The sequence below is a fragment of the Chironomus tepperi genome, unplaced genomic scaffold, assembly GCF_022539635.2.
Source record: "Chironomus tepperi strain 1889 unplaced genomic scaffold, CSIRO-AGI_Ctep_v1 contig_177, whole genome shotgun sequence".
Taxonomy (NCBI): domain Eukaryota; kingdom Metazoa; phylum Arthropoda; class Insecta; order Diptera; family Chironomidae; genus Chironomus; species Chironomus tepperi.
Genome location: NW_027226299.1, coordinates 641,229 through 666,981, shown reverse-complemented (window position 1 = coordinate 666,981; position 25,753 = coordinate 641,229). Strand labels below are relative to the sequence as shown.

At 31.6% G+C, this 25,753-nt stretch overlaps 6 protein-coding genes across 8 annotated transcripts; 2 read left to right on the top strand and 4 right to left on the bottom strand.

The window, feature by feature from the left end:
* The first annotated feature begins 238 nt into the window (after positions 1-238).
* metro (membrane palmitoylated protein 7-like protein metro) lies at positions 239-11,588 on the top strand. 3 transcript variants are annotated; one of them, XM_070639021.1, is made up of 13 exons: positions 239-320; positions 1,469-1,769; positions 5,591-5,775; positions 6,104-6,199; positions 6,282-6,413; positions 7,151-7,186; positions 8,051-8,218; positions 8,294-8,476; positions 8,536-8,680; positions 8,971-9,150; positions 9,214-9,557; positions 9,623-9,774; positions 9,843-11,588. In XM_070639021.1, exons 2-13 carry the CDS (start codon positions 1,724-1,726, stop codon positions 9,865-9,867), a joined length of 1,692 nt encoding a protein of 563 aa, XP_070495122.1. In that variant the 5' UTR covers positions 239-320; positions 1,469-1,723; the 3' UTR covers positions 9,868-11,588. The 3 variants fall into 3 exon arrangements, with proteins under 3 accessions (XP_070495122.1, XP_070495120.1, XP_070495121.1); XM_070639019.1 differs by having other exon boundaries at positions 8,869-9,150; XM_070639020.1 differs by lacking the exon at positions 7,151-7,186 and having other exon boundaries at positions 8,869-9,150.
* On the bottom strand, positions 11,328-14,455 carry LOC139089469 (beta-ureidopropionase-like). Its single transcript, XM_070639023.1, has 7 exons — positions 14,264-14,455; positions 14,116-14,207; positions 13,142-14,059; positions 12,612-13,033; positions 12,446-12,540; positions 11,983-12,381; positions 11,328-11,901 (listed from the first exon to the last, which is right to left on the bottom strand). The coding sequence occupies exons 4-7, from the start codon at positions 12,976-12,978 to the stop codon at positions 11,599-11,601; spliced, it is 1,164 nt and encodes a 387-aa protein (XP_070495124.1). The 5' UTR covers positions 12,979-13,033; positions 13,142-14,059; positions 14,116-14,207; positions 14,264-14,455; the 3' UTR covers positions 11,328-11,598.
* LOC139089513 (beta-ureidopropionase-like) lies at positions 13,427-14,396 on the bottom strand. Its single transcript, XM_070639067.1, has 3 exons — positions 14,264-14,396; positions 14,116-14,207; positions 13,427-14,059 (listed from the first exon to the last, which is right to left on the bottom strand). The coding sequence occupies exons 1-3, from the start codon at positions 14,394-14,396 to the stop codon at positions 13,427-13,429; spliced, it is 858 nt and encodes a 285-aa protein (XP_070495168.1).
* Positions 14,456-14,560: 105 nt separating the features above from the next.
* LOC139089468 (beta-ureidopropionase-like) lies at positions 14,561-16,756 on the bottom strand. Its single transcript, XM_070639022.1, has 6 exons — positions 15,985-16,756; positions 15,659-15,921; positions 15,503-15,597; positions 15,110-15,430; positions 14,974-15,051; positions 14,561-14,918 (listed from the first exon to the last, which is right to left on the bottom strand). Exons 1-6 carry the CDS (start codon positions 16,089-16,091, stop codon positions 14,616-14,618), a joined length of 1,167 nt encoding a protein of 388 aa, XP_070495123.1. The 5' UTR covers positions 16,092-16,756; the 3' UTR covers positions 14,561-14,615.
* Positions 16,757-18,637: 1,881 nt separating this feature from the next.
* Acsf3 (Acyl-CoA synthetase family member 3) lies at positions 18,638-20,815 on the bottom strand. The gene is made up of 3 exons (XM_070638885.1): positions 20,418-20,815; positions 20,254-20,346; positions 18,638-20,172 (listed from the first exon to the last, which is right to left on the bottom strand). The coding sequence occupies exons 1-3, from the start codon at positions 20,713-20,715 to the stop codon at positions 18,668-18,670; spliced, it is 1,896 nt and encodes a 631-aa protein (XP_070494986.1). The 5' UTR covers positions 20,716-20,815; the 3' UTR covers positions 18,638-18,667.
* A 1,021-nt stretch (positions 20,816-21,836) lies between these two features.
* betaggt-I (geranylgeranyl transferase type-1 subunit beta) lies at positions 21,837-23,551 on the top strand. Its single transcript, XM_070638872.1, has 4 exons — positions 21,837-22,156; positions 22,219-22,423; positions 22,481-22,593; positions 22,655-23,551. The coding sequence occupies exons 1-4, from the start codon at positions 21,923-21,925 to the stop codon at positions 23,162-23,164; spliced, it is 1,062 nt and encodes a 353-aa protein (XP_070494973.1). The 5' UTR covers positions 21,837-21,922; the 3' UTR covers positions 23,165-23,551.
* The last annotated feature ends 2,202 nt before the right edge of the window (positions 23,552-25,753 follow it).

The window sequence follows — 25,753 nt, the reverse complement described above, 5'->3', positions numbered from 1 at the left end:
AATATCGTGCTTATTGCTACTCAACAAAATAATTATTAATTAATTGGAACGCTTATTATGTAATTTATGAGAAAATTGGATTTAAGGAGTTCAATTTGAAACTTTCAAAAAGGAGCTTTCTTAACGGTTTTTAAAAATTTGAATTGAAGGATAAAATGACATTTATAAGGTTCATTGGCAATTTATTATGATTTTCTCATGAAAATTCGTGAGAACATTTTCTCATTTTAGTTTCTCGCACACCGTATTGCAAGATAAATATAAATGTTTCGTCTGTGAATTTTTTAAAGAGTTAATATTTTTTATTTTCATCAATAAAGGTAATTGAGTGCTCAAAAGTGATTGGAAAAATTTTCAGGATACTTTTTCCTATTGAATTGTGCAATTAATGAAATTATAGATTTGTAGAAAATGAGTGAAAAAAATGGAAAAAGTAAGAAAAGAAAAATATAAAAAAGTGCAAAAATCCCACTTCTAGCAAATCTATTTTTTGAAGCAGCGAAATATGTCTCGTATTTATAAAAGCTACCTCAAATTTCATACAACTTAAAAATAATTCTGGCTTGATTAATATAAAAAAAAAATGAAGGAAATGCATCTTTTCGATAGAATTTAGAACTTGCGAAAATTTATCATCGCAGTAGTCAGACAGTCTCGAAATTTTTCTCACGTCCTCACTCACTATACCGAACTTAATTCATGGATATTTATCCTTTTCATGGTCTTTTCATCGCTTCTTCAATTATTAACATACGATTCGATTGATTAAGTGTATTCACTCCGATTACTAAAAGAATTATGTACAAATGTGCGAGAAAATAGCCACAGAATAGATTTTAGTGAGAAGTTAAATGAGTAAACTTATTATTATCTCATATGATTTGGCAAATGTCCAATAAGTTTAATAGAAAATTTTGTCTATTCAATCAAATTCATTCTCTTCACTTCCATAATCCATCACAGTTAATATTAAATCCATCTGTAAACACCATAAAATTGCTTATTTATAAACTTAGTGACCTGTTGTATGGAAAATGAGTGTGAAATTAATGTTAAATGGATTTTTAGTGCATTTTCATTAGTGTGCTGTGTGAGAAAATGTCAATCTTGACTGTCCAGAGGAGTGAACGTGTTCTGAATAAGACTGATCGTTCTTTATTCAAATGGATTAGTAATTTGGAAGGTCAAAAAAATTTGAATTTATTCCAGTCAAAATTTTTCAAAAAATTAGAAACCGTTAAATTTTCAAATATTTTTTGACCGTTAAATTTCAATTCAAAAGTTTGAATTTCCTTCTAGCCAGTAAATGCACTCACCATCTACCGTCCATACGAATATTCCTTACTTTTGAATAAAACAGCTTGATGAATAGAACCAGCATAAAATATGCATAATTGTTGAAATACTTTCCTTTCTAAAACGAGATTACTTTTTTCTTTTCATTCTATTCCTTCATTTTGCCTCAAAGGACATACTTGGAATTATCATCATCTTCAGTGACTTTGTGTGTAGATAGTAACTTATTAAAATAAACAAGGCACGGACTCCTTATGTCAAAAAGACTCTAAAAACAACTCTATGAAATGTGTGAAGCAAGTGTATGGAGATAAGAAAGAGTTATAAAGTGGAAAGTGTAACTGAAAAGCTTTAGAAAAAGGAAATAAAAAATTCTTTAAATTAAAGACTGAGTCATTAATTCTGTGAGGCTAGTGTTAAGTGAAGTATGACTACTGTTATAATGGCATCAGAAAGTATAGAATTTGATCCAGGTAAGAAGATTTTTTATCATTGATTTTTAAGGCACATATTGCACGATTTAGATAAGATTTCTCCCAGTTTGCAGCAATGATTCCTTACAAGTTTTGCGAATGAGAATTTCCCCTTAATATTTGCACAGCTCTTGAATGTGTCAAATTGAGATACAAGCAAGAAAATTCTATTGTTATTTTATTTCCATTTCCCAAGTTTGCTTCCATTATTTTTTTTATCATATCTTTAAGAAGAAGGATCAAACCTCAGTAACCATTGTTCTTTTGTTTTCTTTAGATTTTATAATTTTTTTGTAGGTATTTTAATCCTGTGTTTAGCTTAAGGCTATTCACAGTGAATAATGAATTAAAACGGAGAATTTGAGGAACTTCTTTTTAATGAGATAAGTCAAAATAAAGCAAATATTTGGACTTTCGTAAAGAAATTTAAAATCTAACGGCTTTTTTGAATTCAAAAATTATTTGTAGATCAAAATGAGATCTACTGGAAAAGATCTACTACTCTTTTTAAAATTTAACGGCTTTTAGGTCCGATTTTCCGAGGATTTCCAAATTTTCAAAGAGATCTACCAGAAATGATCTACAATTCAATTTAAAAAGGTCTCCTAAGAATATTCAAGTAAATTTTTAACGAACTTCTCAATAATTTCATAATTTCAAGCATAATAGTCAATATTTAGACAACAAAAGCAAACGTTAACGATAATGAGTTAACTTATTTACAAAAGAATATATAGAAAAACAGGACAAACCCAGTAATGACGAAAGAATAGAACACAAACAAATCCCACAACCTTGATTTATTATAAATCAATATTTTTCGTAACTGAATTGAATGAAAATTCGTTCAATATAAGTGAAATGACTAAAAGCACATATCTTGCAATCATTTATTTAGAATCGATCCAAATGATATATAAAAAAAGGATTTTCTCACATAAATAAATTATATCGAGGGATATAAATGTATTTATTTTATGTATAGATTGTCTCATCAAGTTGCCAACTCAATGATTTTGATTTTTAGTGCACCGAAAAGGTCAAATATTTCGACTTTCAATCCTTTATCGTAGAAAGTACACAAAATAAATTTTTTTTGTATGTCAATCATCTGGCATTTTATATTTTATATGTAGCTATGTCATATATTTTTAGTGATAAAAGCGAAAGGAAAATCAATACAAAATAAATTTCTATATTTTCACGAAAAATTTAACATTCTTCCTTTTTTACATTTCTTCTATTCTATTTTCAACAGACTCAGACTGTAAGTTGTTGATTTTATACAATAAATATATGTTTTTTTTCTACTATTATTGTGCATTATTCTTATAGAAAAGAAAATGTTCAAGCATTATTAAGTAAAATAACAAATATAAGAGTCACTATGTATAGTTGGCTGATCTGCACTTTGATGTGATTTTTATTAATTAATTTTATGTAAAGTTATTTTTGACAATCAAGTGATTAAAAATTCATGACTTCAACATGACATGATGTCATAGTCAGAATATATAAATATTGAGTAATAAGCAAGTAAAATGTGTAAAATTATCGCACTTGTTTAACTTTTTCGCATTAACATTCGTTGTTTAATTAATACACTCTGGAGATTCATTTATTATATATGCTGTAAAATATACTGTAGATAATTTATTACACTCGGATTAAATTTTGAGGAGCTTGTCTTAAATGTGGTGGTAGGAATGCTTTGATATAACGATTTAGGGTTTCATATTAAGGATTTTGAATTGGAAATGTTGGAAAATTACTGGAAATTATCAAATTCCTTCAAAATGTTCACTGGAATGAACAAATATCTGGAAAATTCTTTAAAAAATACTAAAATATTCCAAAAATTATTTCCAGATTTCCAACAAATTCCAATCATTATTCCAAAAAAATCATTTTCAAATTCCAAATGACCGTTATTTTTCAAACAGTTCAATAAATCCACAAACCACCCTAAATAAAGACATTCAACTTTAATGCTTTCAAAGATTTATTGCCGAAAATTATTGCAGCTGTTCAATGCCTCATAAAAATTCCACAAAAACCTTCGAGGTCATCTGTGGGCATGAAAATATAATTGAGCACAAAAAAAAATCTCATTTATTTCTTAAAGCTGATTCTCATGCAATGTAAACTCCTTTCGATTGTTTATTTACTTTTCATATTTGTTTACTTCCATAATTTATAAACTCAAAGCTTCAATGTATCCCCATTATTCTTTCCTCACGAAACCAATTTGCTACATAAAATTCTCTTTATTCTCTTCAATTTCCGATGATTTTTGGGATATTGAACAAATTGTTAGGTAAATTGTCCATTCTGTATCCCATAAACTCTCGAATGTATCATTAGAAACGCCATTTGTCAACAAATGAGCAATGTAGGATGAACTCACTCCACAATCAGCTATTTTCGGCTCAAATGTCATGTTCTTTCCATGTTATTATGAGTTTATGCTCATAATCTGTACTTTAGACTTTGATTGATTGCTTTAAAGGTTATTGTACTGAATCAAATTTAAAAAAAATTTAAAGTAGGGAATGACTTACTTATTGTTCCTAAAATAACATGAAACTTTTACTGTTCTGCACATAAAAAATGTTAAAATTGAGTATTAAGGTGTAATTAGAGAGCTTACATAGAGTTATAGAATTATAAAGGTTCACATTTCCCCATCACCAAAATGTCACAAATTAAATTATTTATAGGAAACAGGATGAAATAGTCATATTACAGTTGAGTTATTCAAATTTGTCAGCAAATTTGATTTAATTATAAAGGTTCACATTTCCCCATCACCAAAATGTCACAAATTAAATTATTTATAGGAAACAGACGAAAAGCACATAAAAATTATATGAAAAGGGGAGACGAAGAAGAAGTAGCAAAAAAAGCATAAATTCATCTTTATGCGGACATTGTCTCTTGTGTATATTCCTACATATTTTTCATTACTGTCTGCTTTATAGCTTTTCGACTCAGTGTTGTTGAATTAGATGTCTAGGACAGATACAGATTATAGGAATCTACAGAGACTATGTATCATTTATGAGTGTCTGAATCTAGACGGAGCCATGTCTGAACAAATGAAATCTTTGATCCAAGTATGTGCGTCACAAAGTAAGCATATGCACCTCCTTTGAAACTCGATCCACTTGAATACTGAATTTTGTAAAGGCATCAAATGAAAAGAGGAGACGAAGAAGAAGTAGCAAAAAAAGCATAAATTCATCTTTATGACTGCTAAATTGAGTTTTATATCGCTTAGGAACTGACTTGGATACCGTAAGCAAATCGTGCATTAGGATCAAAGGATCCTGACATCTGGCACCAAATTTTTAATCAGATTATCATGATCCAGTCCAAAAGCTAGCCAACAACACTGAATTTCCAATTCTGCCTATCCAACAGGAAATAAATATCATGATGAATTCATTTTAATGGTACTTGTGATCGTGATGAAAACTGATTTGTCATCAATATTTGATTTCCCATGAATGCTTCCATCCAATAATTTTCAGTCACCCTCAACGTTCATTCCGTATCCATTCTGTGTTATTGAATAGAAATACGTATTCAAATTGTAATGAGAGACATTTTCCGACTTTTTTTGTTTATCTGTACACTGTCATCACAATATTGATTTTCATGTATATGTATAAATACATCAGTATCGAATACAACAACAGCATAATTAAAATTAGTTAACCCAATTTCATTTCATTGTATATTCGTGTCTCATATCAACATAATATCCTTATTTTTTGTTATCCTTTCTTTTATTAATTTCATTAATTTTGTTTACGCAGTTTTATCGAAATTGCTCACATCGCTCAACGAAGCAGATAATAAATTATCAGGAGAGCAGGAGCTTCAATTTCTTCAGTCGTTGTTGCAATCTAAAGAAATTAATGCACTTGTTAATGTTCATCACAAAGTTGCCAAACTTGGAAAGGATGATCGAATTGCTCCCATCCTTTCTGCATCGATGCAGGTAATACTATATTTGTGTCTTTGTAGCAGAGCTTCAAGTTGACTTGACTATCGACTTCGAGCTCTGATTTGTAGGTTAGCTATCTGAAGGTCTGTCTTGGTTTGATCTACTGTAGAGTTCTTCGAGTGTTATATGACATATTAGTGCTTAGTAGCCATTAATCAAATGTGCCACTTTAAATCCACAATTCAAAGAACTTTAAACTCAAACGTAGAATTTATAAACACAAGACTGACCTTCAGCCATTTTCGACGAATAACTAAAGCTAATCCACTAGTGTATACTTAATTGTATACATTAACGTCATCAACATATATTATCCTAACAGGTTGCATTGGAAGTATTAGAATTGCTCGCTCCTCGTTGCCATATTTCACCGTTATGTAGAGAACTATTTCATTTGTTGCAGAAACCACATTTACAGGTAAATTTTATTTCCTGTTAATAAATTATCAAGCTTTATGTCATGTCAATAACCGTTTATGTCTACTATCCATAAAATGCAGAGTTTAATGTGCGCACATGATGCGGTAGCTCAGAAAGATTTCTCACCCCATCTTCCCGAATTGCCAGTCGAAATGGACGAGGATGAGGAAACTATAAAGATTGTTCAGCTAGTCAAGAGTAATGAACCATTGGTGAGTTATAATTCTTATTTGATTATTGTTTCTTGCGTAAACACTTACAAATTACTGTGGAAGCATACCGAGCGGCGCAATGTGGTTGTTAACTCGAGCAGCAGCAACAACATGCTTTTATGTCACTGGGCGTAGTTTGTTGTTAGTGCTGATCGGGAATGGAAACGGCATGTCATCAAAATGTCACAGATACATGAAGGTTCCTTTTTGTCGTCGTGACAGTTGTCTGATGGCTAAAAATAAAATTTGCCGCTCGAGTATGATATGCATCTATATTATTACACATTTTTCTCTCCAAATTCCTTATTATGGGAAAAGAAAAGTCATAAATTTATTTATTTTACGATTCTGATTAATTATTTTGCACGCAACCACTTTAACTTATAAGTTATTTCATACAAATTTGTGAGGTATATCAACTACCTATAATTTACATTTCATTTACTTCCCCAAAAAATAATCTCTTTTTACATATTTAATGAGTTTATGGAAAATTTTCTCGGATTGCCTCTTTTGTTTATTGTTTGAAACTTTTTCATTTTACTTCCTCCGTGCTTTAATACAGGAATATGTTTAAGTTCAAGGCCAATTTTCCATTTCATTAATTAATTTCTTTTTGATTATTTTTTTCAATGCCACAATACTACTCACTATATTTTTGATATATACCTCCTTACTATAATATAACTTATGAATATTTTTCAACAATTAAACTAACTCTATATTTTGATATAAAGAGCGCTGCACATTCTCAAAGTGCGGAACCGATTGTAGTAAGTATTTTGCTGTTTAGGCCTAGATAACATTAAAGTCGGAGATGTTATGTGTATATTAGTTGCTGCATATCCTTCAAATTATGATTTCTTTATTCACCAAAAATCGTTATTATGATTTATTTTCTGTAAAATTCAATCACCAATATTTCTTAAAAGAATTACCAAATGTTGTAATGGTTACTTACTATGGCTGATTTGTTGGATGACTGTAGCTTATGAGGTCTTGGATCTCATATAATTGATGTATTTACCAGTCAAATTTATGTTTATTTAATGTTGTGTAATAAATTTTATTATGGAACTGATGAAGTAGATAAAAATTTCAATTACTGACAAAGTAGATCAAAATTTGAATTTTTAAAACTCGTTGAAAATTCAAATTTCTAAAATTCGTTAAAAATTCAAATGCTCGAATTTCTTTCGACATTGAAAATCACTAGTAAGCTTACTAAGTCATCCATAAACCATGACTCACCGTTTTATGTCTGCTGTATTTTTTTAACGTCTATCATTGTATGCTTCTTTTCTTCATTCACTTATTTAGCACATTATGCAAATTTATGTAAAAGTAAAGAAGACAAAAGTTTATTTGTGTTTAAAAATAAGGACGAAAAAAGAAAAATTTCCACACTCTTTCCTTTGCAAACTTCTTTTCTGTTTTTCGTTTCCTTTAAGCACATAAAGCTATTTAGAGTTTTATTTTTGCCTTAAGCACACGAAATTAAGTTATGTCGCCAAAGAAATTTATTGTAAATGACACAAGAAAACTGTTTTTCTTTATCATTTTATTAGATGGTTCCGATAAGGCTTTAAAGAAGCGTAACGAATTAACCTTAACTTGTATTATAAACATATTTTTAGGGTGCCACAATAAAAACGGATGAAGATACTGGCAAAATTGTAATAGCAAGAATATTAGTTGGTGGAGCAGCAGATCGTTCTGGCTTAATCCACGTTGGAGACGAAGTAATAGAAGTGAATAATGTAAATGTTGAAGGCAAGACACCCTCCGAGGTTTTAGCTATCCTGGTGAGCATTAATAAAAACTTAATGTATGCTCACATTGTGCCTAACATGCCTACTTAATTGATTGTGTATTTATAGCAAAACTCTGATGGCGTCATAACTTTTAAATTAGTTCCATCTGATAGCAAATATGGCCAAAGAGAAAGTAAAGTTAGAGTGAAAGCATTTTTTGATTATAATCCTGAGAATGATCCATACATACCGTGCAAGGAGGCTGGCTTATGCTTTCAGAAAGGTGACATCCTACACATTGTATCACAGGTATGGAATGAAATACATATCCATTTCTTTAATTAAAAATTCCATTGTAAAATTCACAGGATGATGGATTCTGGTGGCAAGCTAGGAAAGAAGTTGATAAAACTACTCGTGCTGGTTTAATTCCGTCTCGAGCATTACAAGAAAGACGTATAATACATGAGAGAACACAAATGGCAAGAGAAATGAGCGGAAGTGAATCAAAAAGTGAGGAATTTCAAACTCTTTTACTTCCTTTTCTTTTATTCTAATTCTAATACTAATGCTATTTCCTGTAACATTTTCATAATGTCTATGACACGAAATTTCATCATTACTCATTCATTATCCTATGTTGACTATAACTAACAAAATACGAATACATACATACATGTTACTAACTCATGACCTAAAAGGCTCTTGTACTTCATCTATCTGCATGACCCCGCCTGGTAGTCCTTATCCATCAAATAGTTCATGTCGTGGACCTAAAACTAAAAAAATTATGTATGATTTAGCTGAAAATGATGACTTTGATCGTGAGATGATAGCCACATATGAGGAAGTAGCAAAACTATATCCACGACCTGGAATTTATAGACCAATTGTCTTAATTGGCGCACCAGGTGTTGGTAGGAATGAATTAATCAAAAGATTAATAGCTCGAGATCCTGAGAAATATCGTTGTCCAGTTCCTTGTGAGTATTATTGATTATTTCAATCACGTTTTCATGATGATACTTATGCTTAATGATTAATAGACACAACGCGACCAATGAAGAGTGGTGAAGTGCCGGGTAGGGAGTATTTATTTGTATCACGTGAGAAAATGGAAGCGGACATACAAACGGGTCTATTCATTGAGCATGGCGAGTTTAAAGGACATCTTTATGGAACATCTGGGGATAGCGTTAAAACTATTATTAATGCTGGTGCAGTTTGTATAATGAATCCTCATTATCAAGCTTTAAAAGCTTTAAGAACGCCACAACTTAAACCATACATAATTCATGTAAAGCCTCCGCTATTTGATGAGCTTAAAATGACACGATATTCTGCCAAAGCTATATCAAGCTTCGATGAAACAAGCTCAAGAGGATTTACGGTATTGAATATTGATATAATTTTTTTTATTGGACATGCTTTCTAAAGTTTACCATTGTTGCACAGGATGATGAGTTTCATGAAATTTTGAGATCCGGTGAGCGCATTGAATTCCTTTATGGACACTTTTTCGATGAAACTATCATCAATGAGGATTTAGAGACGGCATTTGATCAACTTGTTGAAGCAGTAACTCGTGCCGAGAATGAGTCTTTATGGTAAGTCTGATAAAAGTGATTTTTAAAGTCTTTGAAAGTGATTCAAGTACTTTTCTATCCATTTACAGGGCACCAGCATCATGGGTACAATAGAAAGCTTTATCATAAAAAGTAATGTTTCTCGTGTGAAATACTCTCTTCTATTCTGTTCTTAATCAATGGTGCTTTTACTTGATGAACAAAAAGAGAAACTTCTCCCAATTTTAGTCAAATTTTATGTTTCCTTATCTTTATATCTTGTTCCTTTTATACATGTAGGAAATTGTTTTTTTTTCTTATTTTTCAACCTTTATAGATAATTTTTATGCTCAAATTCATCTTAATTTTCACTGCCTCCATTATCTAATGACTCTTTTATTGAGGAATTTAATGTGTAGCATAAAAAAAGTTGTCAAGAATTTTCGGTGATTCCTTTTTGTATAAAAAAATACATAATTCATGAGGTTGGTTGGAATTTATTGATGGAATTTACTGAAGCGATTATCTCAGTTAATATTTAGATGCCTAACGCACTTACATACACCTCAGAGTCCTTGAATATTTTACGAGGACAAGCGTAAACACCATTTTGGTGTTTATTTTGTCTCATACTGCCGATTGCTAAGGCGAGAATCTCATTTTTTGTCATGCATACAGATTTTGGGTGAAGGATTCGATACATAACAATGAAAATAGGCCTAGCTACTCAACAAAGTATTAAAGTTTACAATTTTAAACATCAATTAATGCCAAAACAACCTTGTTTCCATCAAAATATTCCAACAAACCTCAATTTCTAAATAATAATAAAGACCATCAGTCTCATAAAGGAATGTTCTGATTTCAATCTAATACAGTTAGGTGCCATAGATGTACAACCAAAAGAAAAACAATTGAAATTAAAAGTTATAAAAAACCTATTTTTTTGTTCAAGTGGGGAATAATTGTGTTGATTAGGTTACTTTGATCAGAATTTGAATTTGTTTGAGAATTCACGAAAAGGGTGGAAATGGGTTATGGAAAGGGTTTAAAGACAATTTGTCAATTTGATGGAATATCTATCCTTTGAAGAATTTCTGGATACGCTCCTGGAACACCCAATTAGTTGACTAGTTCTTTGTCTAGATTTAAGAATGAAGAATCACAGATATTAATTCTTAGAAATAGACGTGCTAGATATGCAACTAATCACATTAAACCGATCAACTCAAATTGATCAAAGTAGCCTTTGATATTCAAATGTTTTCCTCTTGTTTTTTTCCTAATAAAATTATAAATAAAATATTATAGAATTTCTCAAATTTCTCCCTTCTTCATCGCTTTTGAAATCCAAAGAATTTAAAGTTTCTGAGAAAGATATAACAAAAAAAACTTAATTATGGATAAAAACCAAAACGTACCTTTTCAACATTACAAGATATAATAAAAAATAAAAAATAAAATAGAAATTACTTTTTAACCTTATCATAAATTGATGAAATTTTAATAGTTTTGATAATGCATACGATGAAAAATGAGAACGTAAATTGATACATTAATAGTTAACCCATGCTTTAAACAACAAAATTTTAAACCATTTTTGCATTTCTAAATCATTTCATTCTTCTAGATAAATTTTTATTTTCAACTTTATTGAATTGTATAAAACTTGTTGATTAATTTATAGATGAAAAAAGAGAAGAGATTTAATTATTCTAATGTGAATTGTGCAAGTAGTCTAAAGAAATTTATAATTTTTCTTTGCATAAGCCAAAAAAAGAAGAATCAACTTAAAAAGTTTGTAGTGTTCAGAGAGAATAATAAAGAAAGAAAAAAATATATTTGAAAAGAATCAAGCAAGCTTTTTTAATTTTCACGGATAATTTGTGGCTTAAAGTCCAATTTACAGGCTTTTGCAAGTCCTTCGGCATAAATTGGAAGTCTCTGGCACATTCTGAATGTATGAAGATCACGAGATTGACGGCATTGATTCAAGTCAACTTCACAGATCAAAATGCCGTCAGCATCGCGAGGCATACCTGGTGAGCGACATCCTTCTGGGGTTGCAAGATATGTGGAGCCATAAAATGGTCCCATATCTTTATGTGCTTTTGTGCCGTCGGCTGATGTGAATTCATTCGCAAAAACTTCAGTGCCTACGCGGTTTATCTAGTAAATTAGATAATTAAAACAATTATGTTAATTTGATAAATAAATTTGTTATGCAAATTATGGTAATTAGATAATTACAGTAACAGTGAAGAAAGAATTGGCGACGGCTGCATTACGACCCTCAATGAACCACATTCTGTCACTCAAACTTCCTCCAATTTCAGCACTTGGATTAAAAACAATTTCGGCTCCATTAAGTCCAAACATCATCCAATTTTGGGGATGATGACGACCATAGCAAATATTTATGGCGACTCTGCCAAATTGAGTTTCAAAGACCGGATGTCCGGTATTGCCTTCAAAGTAATATGTCGACTCATTGAAGTCACCGACACGAGGAATGTGATTTTTACGATGCTTTCCGATTATATTACCAGAATTAGAAATGACAATAGCTGCGTTCCAAATGATGTCGCCTTGATCCTCGTCTCGTTCAAGTATCGGACTGACAATGACCATGTTGTACTTTTTAGCATACTAATGAATAAGGAAGCTTTTAATTATTTTGAATGATTACATTAATTTTAAATTAATTAATTACACTGCGAAGGAATGTAACAGAAGCGCCAGTTTCTGGGTTCTCAGCAAATTCACACCATGGATATTTCTCGCGAGTACAAAATACATAAGGTAAATCTGAAATATTAAATAATTATTAATTGATAATAATGAAATATTTTGATGCTGTCTTATCAATTTGAACTCACACCAAAGTTCCTGTAAGCATAGAATGTTCACATTTTCTGCAGCTGCTGCGTCAATAATTTTGCCAACTTTCTCGAAAATCTTTTTACGTTGGACGGAAACTGGATCTGTTGTTGGTGCAGCTAAGGATGTCTGAGTAGCTCCAATTCTTGTGATTCTTGGTTTCCTCAAATCTTCCGGTATAGCATCAAACTTATAACTTTTAATGACAAAGTTATTTTCATCTGCCAATTTTTGAGCTTTAGCGGATATCGGAAGTGCACAATCATCAGATCTGCCATAAATGTGAGTTTTTAAATCCTTCAAGTCCTCAGATGGCACATTCTTTAAACAATCCTCCAAAGTTTTTAAATTGAATGACTCAGACATATCGCTTGCTGTATTTTCCCTTCTGTATTAAGCTTCTAGAGACACAGAATAAAGACTGAAAAATTTATTTAAAATTCAATACTTTTTATAGGAATAATTCTCTCTGTTTATAATCACTTCTCTCATATAAGGCTGTTAATTAGAATTAGAATTTTTAATTTACCTGATTGAATAATTTTATGGAACTGGAAGGTTCTTAAATTTTGCAATCTAAATTGTAAACAAATGATTTGCGCCAAAATCTGGAAATTTCTGGTTTTTGACAATAGAAATGAATGCTTTAGTCAGCCGGTGAAAAGTGCGTTGATACTTCACATACATAATAAGCAGATAAGCAAATTTCTTTGTTTATTTTTGTGAATAGTCTTATCAGTCTTAAAAATTCCATTAATCATGCCTGATTACTTAATATGATTTTGATAATGTAGCTATTATTAGTAATTTATTATTATTCTGCTTGATGCTTCTTATTTTGATAAATTTCACTCAGCTTTTCGGCATATTTAGAAATTTTCTGATTCTTATGGAAAGATAATCCTTCCTTTGCCTTTTTACATCCATTTAAATCTATTTCCACAACACATACACGTTGATCTTGAGAGTTTACTGATTCGATGGTTCCATAAGGGGAAGCTACATAAGAATTTCCAAAATAATTAAAAGTATTCTCTTCAAAGGTTTCAGATCCACATCTATTTATAGCAACAGTAACGACACCATTAGCAACAGCAGCGTTTAAGCACTCTACTTCCCACATTTTTTCAGACAATCCACTTTCATCTTCAGACGAAGGATTGAAAATTATTTCAGCACCTTTTGATGCAAGAAGTAGCCATCTCAGTGGGAAATGACGTTCATAACAAATCAGAATTCCAATTTTTCCAAAATCAGTTTCAAACACTGGAGGATCAAAGTCACCAGGTGTTATGTACGGTGCTTCTATCGGTGGTATGTGATACTTTCTACACTTTCCAATAAGTTCACCTCTATTTGATACCACGAAGCATGTATTGAAGCACCTTTTATCATCAGAAAGTTCCAAAATTGAATAAATGATGACAATGTTATGCTGTAAGGCCATCTGAAATTAAATTTCATGTTTTATGTTCCGAATCTAAAGTTTAAAGGAAAAGTTACTCTTTTCATTAATTGAAAAGTTTTGCCTTTTTCAGTCTCAGCATATTCCTGCCAGTTGATCAAACTTGGTGTATGAAACGGATATGGCATTGCTGAAATGTGTATGGAAAATATATTCAAGCACATCCAAAAACATTATCAGACTTACTAAACAGTTCGGGAAATGCTAAAATATTTGTACCATGACCTGCCGCTACATCAATCATTTCTTCAATTAATTGAAGAAAGAATACTTGATCATCCAATTTATACGGAACTCTAGTGCTGTATGCAGTCTGCATGGTGGCGATCCTAATCTTTTCAGTGGTTTTTGAAGAATTCAATTTGCTAGTAGTAGCTTCATCGTTGCTATTTTTAATTATTGATTCTTTAGAAGCACCGCAGCTACTCATTCTAAAAGTCAATTCAATACTGGAAAGGCAAATAATTGACACAAACCAAAGTGTACTATGATACATAAGATTTATTTGTGTGCTTGTATGAGGATATAGATAAGATAATTATTTTTCTCTAACAATTTGTGGTTGATAATCCAGTTTGCTGGCTTCTGTGAATTTAGCACCATACATGTCGAGTCGCTGAGTCATTCTGAATCCCCATTTGTCCTTAACTTGACGACACAAGTTCAAATCCATTTGAGCAATCAAAAGTCCATCAGAATTTCGAGACAAGCTTGGACAACGAGAACCGTCAGGTGCTGCAACATAAGATGATCCATAAAATGGACCAAAATCTTTATGTGCTGGTTTTCCATCTGCTGATGTGAATTCATTTGGAAATGATTCAGTTCCAACACGATTAATCTGGAAAATAAATCGATAAGCATATTGAATGAATCAATAAAAATTTATTACTTACAGCTACAGCAAAGTAAGAGTTTGCAATGGCAGCATTTCGAGCTTCAATACCCCATAAAGGTTCCGATAAGGCACCAATCTAAATTATTCCTTTCATTATTTGAATTAATTTACGGATATAGCAATTAAAAACTTACTGTTGCACTTGGATTGAAAATAATTTCAGCTCCATTAAGACCGAACATCATCCAATTTTGAGGATGATGACGACCATAGCAAATATTGATGGCAATTTTCCCAAATTGAGTTTCAAAGACTGGATGTCCGGTATTTCCTTCATAATAGTATGTTGATTCATTAAAGTCACCAACACGAGGAATGTGATTTTTTCTATGCTTTCCAATGACATTGCCCGTATTTGAAATGACCACAGCTGTATTCCAAATAATGTCAGAACCACGTTCCTCATCTCGTTCTAATATTGGTGAGATAATGACCATATTATATTTTTTGGCATACTGTCGAAAAGAATAAGAAAATTAAATTGATAATTTATAGTCCATATGTTACGTATAGGAATGCTCTAATACCTGTTTGAGGAAATCTGTTGTCGGTCCATTTTCGGCACTTTCTGCAAACTCACACCAAGGATGTTTTTCACGAGTACAAAATGCAAAAGGCATCGCTATAAAAGAATGTGGAGAATTTATTATTTATTCATGTGATAACATTACGACGCATTTTACTCCATGCTTCTTGCAGGCATAATACATTCACATTATCGGCACCAGCGGCATCAATAATTTTTCCAATTTTCTCGTACAATTTATTGCGTTGAATACTAATCGGATCTGTTGTGGGAGCAGCAATTGAGTTTTGTACGGCACCAACTTTAACGATTCTCGGCTTCCTGAGATCCTCCTTTGCGGCAGTAAAATTGAATGATTTGATCTCAAATTTATTTGTATTGGCAATTTCCTGTGCCTTTTCATTGATTGGTAATTCATTACTGGAAAAATTGGAGCCTTTTAAATGGAATATTGCCATAAATAATTGATTTCAAGCTACTTACTCATCAGAACGTCCATAAAGAATTCTCTTCACTTCCTTCAATTCTTCACTTGGTAAATGCTTTGTTAAGGACTCATGAAGACTCTTAAATTCCAAATTATCAGCCATTGTATGAGAATTAATGTTTTATTCCACGATCGAACCACTTCACGGAATGATTCCGAATGTACTACTAGAGTGACATGCGACGTATATACTTTACATGATCATTGCTTTATAAATATAGAATTTTATGACTAGATATCTCTGAGATTATACATAAGAAAACAAGCTTCACTTTTATCAATTTGCCTGTGTGTTTCTATGGCAAAGAATTTCTTGTATGTAATGTGAGAGTGAATTGAGAGAATCAAATTTCTCTTTGGAACTGCACTTTTATTATTCATGCTGCATCTATTCAGTTTGGAATTGAGTTTTCATACATTTTAAGGCATATTCCTGGATTTTCTTTTGGGGTTTCCCTTCAGAAGTACATAATTATCCTATGAAGATGTATTTCAGATGTCACAGACCGTAGACCTTGGTGCTTTCCAGGTATGAATTCCTAGTTATGACTCTTTAAACTTGTTACTCTAGCTCTATATGTATGCATTCGATCAGTGCAATAACCACAATGTTTACACGGTTATCAAGTAATAATACGAACTAATCTCACACTCACAAGTACAACCTTTAAGTGCCAAACAATCTTATCATGCACAACAATAATTGTTTATTTATTTATTTGCTATCATCAGGAATGCGATAAGTGAATTATAATTTTTACTTTGCCATTTTTTCATGGCATTTAATAATGTCATCTTGATTGTTTATAGCAAGTGCATGCTCATCTTATGTCAGACACAGATCATGTGAGCTTTAAAAACAGACTGGCTAAAAATAAGCATCATTATTATTACTGCTACAAAATAATGAATCTATTTACGACGTAATCATTAGCGAATATGCAGTTACGGACGAAACATGAGAGAATGAGAGAGGAATGCTTGGCATACGCTTTCGGCGCCGTTTTAAAAAGAGGAAAAATAAAGGCACGTTGTTGCTAAAAATAAGTCGTAGGAAAACGAAATAAAACCTGTACGTCCATACATCTTACAGATTTTAAATGTTGTTTTTGTGTATCGTCATATAAAAAAATTCTTATTTATCGCATTTTTTTTCATTTATCACATGAAAATAGTTGTTTTCGTTCCTTTATCTATTTTTGAGACTGTAAACATTTGGGGTCTATGAAACGTTTTGCTGCACATTTCGACTTAACTGTATTCCTTTCTCTTTTTGGCTAGCTAAATGCAATGGCTGATTTCATGAACATTTGTTCATAATTTTGCCATTTTCCGACCGTTGTGCTCAATTTAATATTGGGAAAACATCGTGGGATGTTTGATTTTATGAACTTCTTCTTCCAATTTCTGTAGCTATATCGGTACAATTGTACTCAGCTGAGTTATGTTAAAAATACTAATCACTTCGTTCTCAAGTTTTTTGACATTAGAAAGGTCAGAAAATGTTTATGCAAAATGTCATTTAACACATTGAGCCACGTGCCGTAGATATAAGTGTTATCTTACTTCAATTTATCACAGCTACCAGGTGTTAATATAAATTGCTAATTACATCTAATGACAAGAATAAGATGTGTTTATGAGACTTTGTACCTCTTTACACGCGTCCAACTTGTATTTTGAATTTTATTTGGCTGCATTAGTGATGCAATTTGATTTAGAAATGTGAAATTGTTTTTCAACCTGTATGTTTGTTGACCTTTTTGTTGGCTAGATTAAATTAAATTTATTTTGTTAAGACTTGTTAATAGAAGCTGAAATGCCTCTTGTTGATAGAGAATTTGATCTGAATAATAATAATATTATTAAGTTATGTAAATTTAGTTGCAGTAAACAAGTTAATTCAATGAGAAAATATAATCGCAATAAAAATGCTTCCGTTTTTGCGCCTTTTTCAATGTCAATAAAATTTCAAAATTCTAAAATACGTTGAATTTTCAAAAATTCATACTAATGCATATTTACAGATTTTGTTGGTCAAAATGGACCAAAATTATCAGTATGCGTTTTTATCACATATTTAATTAATTTTCGCTGTCTTTCTAACGGTATGATGATAATGACAAGAAGAGGAAATTTTTCAAGGCCACCAAATTTTTTAGAAAAAATTTATATATACGCGCATGTAGAGAGATGAAAGGAACAAAGTACAAAACAATAATAACAAAAATATTCAGCATATGCCTCATCTATACTACAATAATATAAAAATAACAAACACTGACTTTTTTGCCTTAAAATTTTAATATTTTAATGATCTTTATTTTATTCAGTATGCTGCTTATCAAGTATATCAAATCACTATCAACAGTCAAAAAAAAAAAATATTTTGTAAACATAGTAAGCGATAATTATCGATGAATATATGAACGAAGAAATGCTTGGAACTGCTTGCTCGCCGAAGAAATTCTCCAATTATAATTTTAAATCTCTAACATCATGAGTCATGAAATAAGAATTGATCCTTACACTGACTAGTTAACCGTGAAATTACTTCCACAACAGTGAACACATTATTTCCGAATATATCGACAGAATGATGGAAGTAAGTTCTCGGTACCGAGGAACAGTAAATTTATAAAAAATATATTTAAAGTCATACGGATGCAAATTAAACGTTTATTTAACTGGTGTAGTTGTGGCATTTACAAAGTCCTTCAAAAGATCTACCTTGTTCACTTTTCCCATTTGATTTCGTGGAATTTTACTTACAACTGTTATGCTTGGCATGCAATATGAAGCAAACTTACTCTCGCACCACTTTTTGAGAGCTAATGATTTATCTGTTTGAGGCTGCTGTGTTCCATTTCCATTTTTGGCATCTGTCTTGATTTCACGATAGACTACAAGTGCAACGACTTTTTGACCTAGAACTTCATCAGCAACACCAATAACTGCACAATCTTCAACTAATGGATTCTCTAATAATTTTGTCTCTATTTCTAATGCTGATATTTTATAACCACGAGATTTGATAATGTCTACTGAATTTCTGCCCATAATTTTAAAGCTATTGACTGTTGGATCATAACAAACTGTATCTCCTGTGACAAACCATCCATCTTCTCTAAATGCACTCTGTGTTTCATTCGGCCTATCCCAATATTCTTCAAATACACTTGGACCTTTAACTTCTAAACTTCCAATTATTTCAGCATCACTGGCAAGACCTGGCTTGATTTTTAGTACGGCCTTTTCTTCTTCGTCAGTCTGTGACCAAACGCCTTTATTAAAATCACCTTTAGCTTCAAGCAGAATGTCCTTCTCATTATCAGCATTAACAATTCTAACATTTACACCTGGAAGTGGTTGTCCAACGAATCCTGGAAGTCTTGATCTTTCCTTATTTTCCTTTAATGTGTTACTTAAACACATTCCAATTTCAGTCATTCCATATCGTTCTAACAATTTGTGTCCAGTGATATCCTTCCAGCGTTGAAAGATTGTTTGTGGAAGTGGCGCACTACCTGAAACCATCAAACGAATTTTGTTCTGACAATGAGTTCGAATGTATTCCTTCATCTGTGTCGATTTACTGAATAATTTGTCATATTCTTGGATTAAATAGGAATAGCTTGTTGGAACGCCCATATATACAGTCACTCGATCTTTTTGTGGCATATTAATATTAAGCAAATTAGTCCAGACATTATCGGGATCAAATTTCGGAAGCATTGTTACTCGACTACCAGCACTAAGTGGAACTAACAATGCATTTATGACACCATGAACGTGATGCAAAGGAAGTGAGTGGAGAATTGTGTCGTTTGGCTGAATATCCCATGCATGCTTTAAACTTGCAATTTGAGCTTCTAGATTTGAATATGAAATCATTACACCTTTAGGCTTTGAAGTAGTTCCACTTGTGTAAATCATCATAGCTGGAGATTTTTTGTAAAATGATCCTTTCGGGATGTTGTCAATAATTGTATCTTCATCAATATTAAGTGTTTCTTGATCCAATAAGGAACTTTGTTCGATTATTTTTAATGGTTTTTGTAATTTTTCAGCTATTGGCTTTAATTTTTCTTCAAATTCAGGAGTTGTGATTATAAGATTTGATTGAGAATCTTTTATATAAAATTCCAATAGTTCTGCTGGATGGGACTTGCATAATGGAACCGCTAAATTCAATTAAGACACAACAAATGATAAGAAATGTTAGTAAATAAATATTTTTGAATGTCATTGACATTAATCCTCACCAATTTGTCCGGAAATCCAAGTAGCCCATTGTGAAATAATATAAGATATGTCATTATTGCATAGAAAAGCAACTCGAGCAAGTGATTCTTTTTCTGTAAATTTCAAGGACAAGTATATGTTATTAATAAATACAATAGATGTGGAATTATTTTGTTTTTCTTACCGCAGACATCGGAAATTTGTGTTGATAATTTGTAAGATCCAGTGAGTAATTCTGTGTATGTTTTTTCGCCATTTAATGCATCTTTTATGGCTATTTTCGAATTATTCAATACTGCTCTTTTGAAAACTGGCACTGGATTGATTCCATTTTTAATTTCGGCATTAACTATCTGCTGTGCTCGTGATTCTTGCGTTGTATTTGAACTAAAGTCTGGATTTAAGCTAGATGACAATGATCTGCTTGAAATCAATTTTAGAAAGCTTCTCTGCTGTATTCTCAACATTCTCTTCGAAATCATATAAATTAATGAATTTCGAGCTGTGAAAAATGTCAATAAACGTTTAAACTCGTTCTTAACTCCTTGAAATCTTTAATTAAACTGATTTAAACTGTTTCGCAAGTGCGTAAATGAGGGGAATGCAACTAGCCTAATTGTGCCGTTCACAGTGGTCTATAAATTAGTTTTTCCGGCCAAAACTTAAAATAATGTGCTTTTAGGATTTTTTTGGTTCTTTAATGAATTTTTGAAAAATTAACTGTTTTAACTTTTGAATTATTCACAATCCGTGAAAAAATTACTAAGCTTACTTTTGAAAATTTCAGTTTTCTTGTTTTTAGGCAGTAATTTACATAATAAATGTAATAATGTCATGTATAATATGAATTATGAATCAAAGTAATCGAATAAAAAGCATCCAGAGCTTCTAAAATGCTGAAATCTTAAAAATATTGATGAAATTTTTTTTATAGCAAATTGACTTTGGTCTGGTCAGAATAATTCAAACTGAATATAAACGTTAGTTTTATCAACAATCTCAGCTTTCAGGTTGATTAAATCGTAAAACAATCTTAAAATACGTCTATGTTTTAGTCAATTTCAAAAATAAAATTTCTGCCTTTTTTTCTACTAAATAGACCAAAAGTGCGTAAGAAATTCAAATATTTTATAACCGTTATTACTCTTTCTTCCTAGACCTTGCTTAATATTATTCCACAAAACAGTGCGACCTTGCAATGACTTCATTTTTTTCCTGCGTCTCATGCTGACGGCCTTCACAATATTCAACCGAATCTATTCAATGGTATGTAAATTGAATAAGTAAATGTATAGATCAATGAATCTTTAATGTATTTACAGCAAGCGGATATCCAAATAATATCTTTCCGGGATCATTTGAATGCATTTATATGACGTGTAATTCGAGATGCTTTTTCACAGGATATTTTAATAGTGGGCATTGTTTCAATAAGGACTGTGTTTGTACTTCAAATAATAACTGATTGTCATTGTAATTAAATTTAAAAACCGGCAAAAATTTTAATTGACTGAATTGTCCGTTACGAAAAATTTCAAATTTAGTACGCAGTGCGCATTATAGAAGAAAAATAAGAAATCGTTCACTGAACAGTTACAGTATAGGAACTGTTCGTTCAGTTCACAAAAAATTAAATGAAAGGAAAAAGAAAAAGTTATTTAGATTAAATTGGTATTTCAAGGAATTAAGATGAATAAGAGGATTCACGCAAAGTATTTTAGTAGATTTTTGAACCTGCTACCACATCGACTATCATGTCATGATAGCACAAGAGCCACAATAGCTTTTTTCAGTGTTTCTGGAATAGATGTTTTGGACTCTCTAGACTTACTTTCCGAGCAATCGAAACAAAATATTATAGATTGGATTTATGGACTTCAAGTTATTCCTAAAGAAGGCGGTGTCAAATGCGGAGGCTTTCAAGTAAAACAAGCTAATAAAATTCTCGAAATTAATTTAATTACAGTATAATTTCGTTTATTTAGGGATGTACGGCACTAAACTTATTGGATCCTCCAGAGAATTGCTCTACTGATGACTATAAATGGGGACATTTGGCAATGACTTATACTTGCATAGCAATTTTAGTAATATTAGGAGACGACTTGAGTAGATTAGACCGAAAGGCGATAGTTGAAGGAGTCAAGTCTGTCCAGAAGCCTGACGGCAGTTTTAGTGCGTCTATTGAAGGTATTATTTGTTTATTAACATAATCCTGTAATGCAATTAATCAAATTACATGCATAGGTAACGAGTTTGATATGAGATTTGTATATTGTGCATCCTGTATTTGTTATATGATCAACGACTGGGGTGATGTTGATAAGGAACTGATGGGTCGATACATTTTAAGTTCTATTGTGAGTAATATTTATTATCAATTATTCTATAAATATCTTCACCACAACATTTTAATTACAGCGATATGACGGAGGTGTGAGTCAGCACATTGAGAATGAGAGTCACGGTGGAACAACATTTTGTGCTCTCGCGGCACTTGAATTAAGTGATCAAATGCATTTACTTACATCGAAGCAATTAGAGAAAGTAAAACGATGGCTTCTTTTCCGCCAAGACGGCGGTTTTCAAGGTCGACCTAATAAGCCAATCGATACATGTTACTCATTTTGGATTGGTTCAGCGCTTAAAATTATTGACGCATTCGAACTGAGCAATTTTAAAGAGAACAGGGAATATATTTTATCGTGTCAAGATACAATTGTTGGTGGTTTCAGTAAGTGGTCAGGCACATCATCCGATCCATTTCATACATATTTTGGTCTATGTGGTTTGAGCTTTTTAAGAGAACCTGGTCTTTTAGAAGTTATGCCAAGTTTGAACATATCAATGCGTGCTCACAGAAGACTGAAAGACATACATACAATGTGGGATTTATATGCGCAAGCGGAAGTACAGTTGAACATCGAATAAACTCCCAAAAATGATCCGATAGACTTTTGTGCGCCAACATTCTATTGTATGTAACATAACATCCAATACAAGTTATTGTTTTCATTAGTTTAAATTAGTCAATCAAGTATTCTTTTTTCAACTGACAAGTCTTAACGATCGCGACGACTTATTCATCTGTTATCAAATGGCTTTAATTCCGTTGTACGCATCTCTCTTTTGCAGCCAAGCAATACAACACGTAACTAAAGATAAATTAAGATGAATGAGGAAGAATTTTATTTTTTCAACAGAATAAAATGGAATCATAAATTTTCGTCTCTACGTGATATCATTATTTACTTATTTTTGTCAATTTAAGCACAAGATTATAAAAAACGAAGTAAAGAAGATTACTTTTAAAATGTATATTTTTTTTGTAAGTGTTTTATGAGATTAATAGGAACTCATAACTTTTAATGAATTTGGTACAGTAATTGTTAATTTAATGTAAATTGAATTTTAAATTTTTTGGATGCCTATACGCATATACATATGAGAATAATATATGAATAATAAAATAGATGAAAATATGCTTTTATTCATACTAAGCCTTTTATTCGACTCATTCTACAGAGGTGTATCAAGTATGCTTCGTTTTTTACTGTCTAGTCTCGATCTCAGTAAACTTCTTTTTCATTCTCGAGACTCTTATAACGTTCATTTGAGATTTGAATAATATTTATTGTACATAGTTGAAAGTCCCTTTTCATGTAAAAAATCAGTCTGTATTTGAACACCGAAGAATAAACATCTTATTTATTTATAAACCCATGAGGAAGTCAGTTTTAATTAAACTACACTAACCACAATTACCAAAGAGACTGAGATTTCGAGGAACCCTACTGCTCGTTATGTTGATAATAATCCGATTAAAGAGAGATAATGATACATACACAGATGTGGAAGTACGGCTAGACTGGTCATACATTTCGTAAGAAAAATGCCAAGGAAAATGTCATTGCTGGGACATAAACACAAGCTTACTTCAACGTCCTTGGCTGGAATCCGTAAAGAAGGTGTCATAGCACAGTACAATGATAAAAGAATCCCAATTTGTACAAATTAGATGACATAACTAGCAAAAATAGCATAGTTGCAGTAAGTAAATGCAAAAGTTCAACCACAATACCGTCGAGTGCTTATAAATACCCTCGAAAACTCCCTAACTACACTCCTACTTCACTACATAAAGCGCTGTGGTCAGGAATAAAAAATGTTCATTTATCATAATTAAATTCAGCGTATTTATAGTCCCACTTAGCATACATGAGAATATCAAGTGCTTTTATGCACTGACCTATCTTTTGAGATAAATTCATTCAGGCGATAAGTTTAAAAATAAATTTTATGTAAATTTAAATAAGCAAATTTAGCCGTCTAAGGTAGATAAGACCTGTCATACTGTATTATGATTTAAGCAGACTGATAAGAAAATTGTTCATAAAGCTTGTGGGATGAACTGACTTTAGAGAAAAATTGTGGATATTCTTAGAATTAATAATGAAATTTTAAAGCTCCGATGTTGTATTTGTTTATTTTGTATTAAAGTTAAAAGCAGCTTAGTGGTTCTTTGTAGTTCTTGGAAGCATTTAAAGCATGTTATGTAGTCTGCTTTTTGTGGTAGAAACATTTCATCAACATGATTTTCTAATGAAAATTAATGTCAACAGAAGCTTTTGCTGTCTATAACTTAAATGTTTTAAGCTTATAATCCTGTCTTCCTTTTCAAATTGAAGGTCGATTTTATTTTGACAGCTTTCAAATGTATACAAAAGATTTACTAACAAATATTTAGAAGCAACAACAAAATATGTCAAGTGCTGTAGCTTTTCTTTAGTTTTGAGCTTCAATTACGTCAACAAAATTCAAATTGGTGATAAAATTTGTTTACTTACTTTTATTCAAGTTCCCGAACAGCACAACGTATTCGCTAGGACATCTGATGCGAAGTTGCACTGATTACACATTATCGATTGATTTTCGTCCTTTTTTGTTCATTTCGGTGCCTATAAGTTTCTCCCGAGAATCACATTGTTGTCACTAGGGTACCACTACGCTGCCGAGTTGAAGACAAGATATGGAAGCGTCCCGATGACACCGTGACTGCTGATTTCAGTCCATTTTCAAGCCGGCAAATGAATCGTGCTGCTCGACAGTATTACGTCTTACTTAATATCTTAACGATATCGAGGTCAACAAATTTGAACTAACATTGAATTATTCAACACAAAATTCTATTTCAGGCTTATCACATAGTCAGTCAACCTGCAAATATAACGATAAAGTTAATTCAATGTTTTGACATTTTTTCTTACAGGAAAAGAGCACTCCATCCACGCAAATGTACATCAAGTCGAAAAAGATACGAAATCACCGTATTCAGTTAACACTTTAAACTTCTCCTGTAAAAAAAGTATCTTAAATCTTTTGAAAGATGCGAGACTTATGACACAATGTTGACATGTGTGCCCATCAGATTCGAAATATTTATGATATTAATACACAGATAACGAATGATCAACTAAAGTGATAAGCATCCACCTTACACATACGAACTCGTAAAAAATT